Here is a 6,103-nt window from a genome sequence, read left to right on the forward strand (position 1 = left end):
ATGATAAGATTCGAAGACTTACACAACTGATTAATTTTTTTAATAAAGATAAATTTTTAAGGAGTGGTTTTAACTTGTTTTATTTCAATATATAAAATAGTTTTTGAATCTTTTCTTTATGAATATATTGTTATTATTAAATAAAACCAATAATTTCATTTATGATTTTCAATTCATTAAATCAATTTTTATTATATATAATCATTTTAAAAATATCTTTTTGAAAAATATGGAATAATTTATTATTTTTCTAATAAAATTAGAATAGGGCGAGATGATTATTTATTTATTTATTTTTCTCATATTTTCCATCTCTAGTGGCATAAAAATCAGAGAGAGAGAGAGAAAAGAGAACATAAGGAGGGGGAAAGAAGAGAGAAAGAGAGGCAACGAAAAGACCGAATTGACCTTGGCTTTCTTTTGAAATTACCCTTTCTTCTTCTTCTTCCTCGTCGGCGTCGTCGCCGGCGTTGTTCTCGTCGTCTTCGGCATCAGCTCCGATCTCTCTTTCTCGGTCGCCGTAGATTCCTTTTCATTTCTTAAACATGAACGAGAAGGCCAGCGTTACCAAGGAGCTCAACGCCAGACACCGAAAGGTTATTCTTCAAAATTCACCATTTTGACCTTGTTTTATCGTAATTCCTAGTAGCTCCCTCGTGTTTTCAACTTTTTTTTATTTGATCTGTGTTTATTATATCAATTTTTGCTGCTTTTCACATTTTTTTTTGAAATTTCTCTTCGATTTTTGGTTGTTTGATTTAAATTTCAGCTTTTGTTAATGGATTTGATCGAATCGAATGTCGAATAGCGAATATGAACTCATTTTAGGAATCTTTCCATATGAATAAATGGTTTTTAATGTAAAATTGTTATTATATTAAGATCGGTTTAGATAGATCGAGCCGGTAGATTTCATCGAGATTAATAGAATTTCGTCAGCTAAAAATTGGATTTTAAATAGCTTCTTACTATTTCGGAGAACTAAACTCAGTTTTCCTCAATCAGTTTTCTCTATGAGTTTCAAGTTCTATTGCCTAATTATGCCTTTCCTTTTTTAAGATCCTTGTCAAGTTTGGCGATTATGATTTATTTGTTCATATATTTGAGAATTTTTGAAAGGTTGATTTTTGGACCATAGGAACAAATTTACGCAATCTTCCCATGTGGCATCAGAGCATATGCTTTAGGTGGTCGAGGGTGTTAATTTCCTCCATTTTCTATTGTAAACGTATAATTCTTGCCTGGAGCTTTAGGTTATTGTGCTTGTATGTTAATCTATTTGATATAATAGGTTCATCTAATTAATGATTCTTGTTCATGTTTGTAATTTTGTTGATTTTGATATTCCGCCAGTCTGATAAAGTTCTTATTTTTTTTTACCTCTTCACATGCAGATTATTGAAGGTCTTCTTAAATTGCCGGAGAATAGGGAATGCGCCGACTGCAAAGCCAAGTATGTATCAAGAAAAATCTAGAGAGATGATGTGGATATCATAATAGCAAAAACTAATATATAAATTGTTTCAATACAATTTAAATTGTTATAGATTCTGTCATTGGATTAATGATAACTTCATTCATATCATAGTGCTAATAATTGCTTCCTTTCTCTTCAGAGGTCCGAGATGGGCAAGTGTGAATTTAGGTATCTTTATATGCATGCAATGTTCTGGGATCCACAGAAGTCTCGGGGTACACATATCGAAGGTGCTTTTCTTATCTCTAGAATATATACTTTAATCTCTTCCTGTTTGAGAAAGTTTATCGAGTTGCTGCTGCTGCTGCCACAACTGTTGTACTTCATTCACATATTTTCATGATAACTAATTCTAAACCTTTTTCCCATTATGGGTATGGATTTGGCTCACTCAGATGTTGGGATTGCTCTTGTTTTGTGCTACCTAAGATTTCATCTTCCTTTTTCCTCCTCAATGTGTAGGTGATCCTACAGTCATCCAATTGTCTCCGATGCTAACTGTGATCCTAAAAAACCTTTTACCTTATAGTGCTTGAGCACGTTTCTTTTTCTATGTTACTGGTTATTAAATTTTGGTTTTATGATTAGTGAAACCCAGTTTATCTTTCCCAATTGTATACCTGCATCTTACTGGCTCTTGCTTCAGGTTCGATCTGCTACACTAGACACATGGCTTCCTGAGCAGGTTGCTTTTATTCAATGTAAGTTATTTGTTAGGTCATGAATTTGCATTATTATGATCGGTGATGGTTTTAATGATAAGATGATAAGAGCCTACAAATTATGGCAATGATTAATGTTTATCATGCAGCAATGGGGAATGAAAAGGCAAACAGTTACTGGGAAGCCGAGTTACCCCCTAATTATGATAGAGTTGGAATTGAGAACTTCATCCGTGCAAAGTATGTATCATGGAGTTTTCTGTATCCACCATTAACCTATTTTAGCTTAAGTGAGGGTTTTTTTTTTTTGTATTATATTAATTGTTGTTGTATATTGTAGGTATGAGGAAAAAAGATGGGTTCCTAGAGATGGAAAATCCAAATCACCTCCTAGAAGGTTGGACGAAAGGGCTCCCTCACATTGGCAGAGACCTACTGAAACAAGTGGTAATGGGCACATTAGTAATTCCGAGAATTCATTTGAGGAAAGGAGGAACAAGCAAGCACTTGGTCAGAAAGAGAATCTTCCTGCAACAAGAGTTAGTCTTCCTGTTCCTCCTAAGGGACCTGATCAGGTACTAAGTTCTTTATGTATCTGCTTTTGTTTCTAATTCTTTCCAGAAAATCAATCATCCGCTTTTCTCTTGATGCATTTACATGGATACCTAGAGATATTAGCATTAGAATGAAGAAGTATGAGACAAATGCCATATGGAAAGAAAGTTTATCACTTGCAAAATTAGCAAATAAATAATATCAATTTGAACTAAAGTCTTCAATCTGTTTTGTACATGGTTGAACTTACTTTCTTGCTTACTAGTGTATAGGATTCTATTCCAGTAGTTGACCACTTTTATTTATTATTATTATTTAAATGTTCATATCACATAATGTGTTGATCGAATAGGTTACACCCGTACAGAAGCCTGAACCAGTTGTTGCACCAGCTGAGGCAACAAAGCCAGCTGTAGAGACTGCTCCCGTAGCCATCGCTCCTAAAGTCGATTATGCTACAGACCTTTTCAACATGCTGTCCTTGGATGATGGTCCAAGTGAGAATGGTTCTGAGGCAACTTCTACTGATGATTGGGCAGGCTTCCAGTGTATGTCCTGACATTTCTCAATAACTTTTGTTCATTGACGTTTTTTCATTATCATCTTGTTAATGGTATTTTTACCTAGTACTAGCCTCCTGAGAAATGGTTAGAGCATTTTATAATTTCTCTTGATTTTGACATATGCTATTCTGTAGCTGCTGGAGGGGCCTCCACAACTGACAAGCCCAATCCACCAAAACCTGCTGAAAGTAATACCAAGTCTACTAGTGGAATTGAGGATTTATTTAGTGATTTACCTCCATTAACAACCAACCAAGTCCCAGAGAAGCCTCAAAAAGATGTTAAAAATGATATTATGAGCCTCTTTGAAAAGGTATATCTTCAACAGCATTTACTTGGGTCTTAGGAGTCCTTGGTGTAGAACTTATATTAATTGATCATTTTCAGGTTAGAGCTAATTGATAAGCATGACTTTGCGTTTATCTCTGATCCTTTTTTTTTCTTTGTTGGGTACAATTTTGTTGATGTGATGGTTTCAATCAATTACAGTCCAATATGGTGTCACCTTTTGCTATGCATCAACAACAACTAGCTATGCTAGCACAACAACAGTCCCTTCTCATGGCTGCTGCAGCTAAATCTGCTCCTGGAAATGCTCAACAGCCTCCATCTAACGGCACAAACATACCCTCTCAAGCTTGGCCAAACATTGGCTACCAATTCCCTGGAATGATGATGCCCGTTGCTGGGCAGGCTGATCTGCAGAAACTTATGCAGGTAGACTCCATCACATAGTTACAATTGCTTTAAAACAAGTCTATCTAACAAGTTTCTCATGTGGAGTACTTCTTTTACATTGCATTAGGCTATGAATATGGGACAGACGCAAACGGCGAACTCATCTGCGTATCCATCATCCAGGTACATATTTAATCTCTTTGTTCTCAGTTGTCTCCTTTAATACCGTCGGCCTTGTCACGAGTTTGTCCCATAAATAACTATTTGTTAGATTAGTAATTTCATTCATAAGTCATAAGTTGTTCCATTCTCCTAAGGTACTACTGGTTATGTCATTTCTTGTAGCTTTTATGGATTGGGACAAGTTGCCCCATCAAATGGTGTTGCAACGACCGGAGCAAGCAAGCCTCAATCAGCTTCCCCAGCTCCGTCCCCAAATCCTTCGCAAACAGGTAACGATTACGATTTTTCATCATTGACGCAAGGGATGTTCACAAAACACTGATCCAGGTCTGGTTTCCGATGATCAATGGCTTTGTCATAATTACAATACCCAAAAAGTTATTTTCACAGGAATTTAGAGGTTTGGAAGGGTTTTTACAGGGGATTTGATTGTAAACTATGTGTAGATGCAGTTTCAGTTATTTTTGTTTTTCTTTTCAAATTTGAGTGATGTATGAGTAGATTTATATGCCAATACTTTAATAAAAGATAGTTTAGGTTGAATTGGATTTAATCAGTCTTGCTCAAAACATGGTTTCTTTTAACAACATTATTATGTTCTTTTTGCACGGTTAGATATGGTAGCTGATTAGTCAAATTATGTTTTTGGTCCCTCTATTATGCTAGAACTTGGATTTAATCCCTGTAAAGGAATTGGAATAATTTGGTCCTCTTACTTTGTAATATGTTATTAGTTAGTCCTTAACGTGTTGATATTTGTTTTCAGAAAACATCTTTTAGCTTTCATTTGATATGTAAATTTTTTATTGGATTTAGTTTGATTTTTTTATTTAAAAACCACCTTTAAACATTTGATTGACATGTGGACTTTAAAAAAATTTATGTTAAATTAAAATACCAAAATTCAAATTTTGACTTTTTGGACTTTTTTTTTTTTGAACTTTTTTGAAAGAAAAAAAAAATGTGGAGCTCGCTTAATTCATTCATCAAACATACAATCGAGTCATACATGAGTAGCGTGAGGAGTAATGTTATGATTGGACGGCACTTTGAATGCAATAGGATGCTTCTTGTCCTACTTTGTAAAGAAGTCTCTAGTTATTACACATCTACTCCATTATTTATGTATACCCTGTGTTAGGTGATTGGTTGAGCATCCATCAATTGCAGTCTTAACTCATTTAACAAAATATAATGTCAAAACCTCTATCCCGATTTAAAAGGCACTCATAGACTGGCAGTTCAAGAAGTGGTCTAAGATGTACCCACATATCACCATCCAATTGGTGACCCAAAGATTAGCCACCACTATGTTTTATACTGCTCGCATGGGATCCGTCATCATGTCATCTGTTATTAGTGGTACACTCTCATCTTTAAGAAAGAACAATTAAGGCTTAACCATAGATATATAGTGGACTTACCACTTGATGGACCACATATGCAGGCCACCATTTTTATTGTCGGTGACATGATACTGTTAGGCATTGGGACCTTTCTTCTATATATACCTCAACACACAACACACGATAGATAAATAATATTTTTCCCATTTTTACTCCCTTAAGCCTTAGCACTCTACAGTCTCCTCTCATTATTGCCTTTTCCTCTCCAACTTCCTTCTTAGCTTTACTCTGGCTCTATGCCTATAACAAGTGAACCGACTTCTTTGTCATCACCATCTTCTCTTTCTTGGTCCTTTTAAACACTAGTATCAACGTACCAAATATCTAATCAAATCATTTTATAAAATAATAAATAAGTTATATAAAATTTTTAAAAATAACACAATAGGATTTGAACCAAAGATCTCATAATTTTAACATTTCAACTTTACCAATTCAACCAAAATTTTATTTATTTTTATCTAATTTTTTATAAATATATTTGTTTCGAAAAAAATTCGCCAACACCGTGGGTGTGTAATAATTTAGTTTAATATTTAAGAATTTGATTGAATATGTGTAACCTATTAATTGAGACTA

At 34.5% G+C, this 6,103-nt stretch overlaps 1 protein-coding gene across 2 annotated transcripts; it reads left to right on the top strand.

The window, feature by feature from the left end:
* Positions 1–279: 279 nt before the first annotated feature.
* On the top strand, positions 280–4,671 carry LOC108453794 (ADP-ribosylation factor GTPase-activating protein AGD5-like). 2 transcript variants are annotated; one of them, XM_017752096.2, is made up of 11 exons: positions 280–596; positions 1,395–1,453; positions 1,617–1,707; positions 2,124–2,178; positions 2,289–2,379; positions 2,480–2,714; positions 3,047–3,242; positions 3,392–3,570; positions 3,747–3,974; positions 4,063–4,118; positions 4,281–4,671. In XM_017752096.2, exons 1-11 carry the CDS (start codon positions 546–548, stop codon positions 4,438–4,440), a joined length of 1,401 nt encoding a protein of 466 aa, XP_017607585.1. In that variant the 5' UTR covers positions 280–545; the 3' UTR covers positions 4,441–4,671. The 2 variants fall into 2 exon arrangements, with proteins under 2 accessions (XP_017607585.1, XP_017607586.1); XM_017752097.2 differs by having other exon boundaries at positions 3,062–3,242.
* Positions 4,672–6,103: the final 1,432 nt, after the last annotated feature.

Source organism: Gossypium arboreum, chromosome 5 (assembly GCF_025698485.1).
Source record: "Gossypium arboreum isolate Shixiya-1 chromosome 5, ASM2569848v2, whole genome shotgun sequence".
Taxonomy (NCBI): Eukaryota; Viridiplantae; Streptophyta; class Magnoliopsida; order Malvales; family Malvaceae; genus Gossypium; species Gossypium arboreum.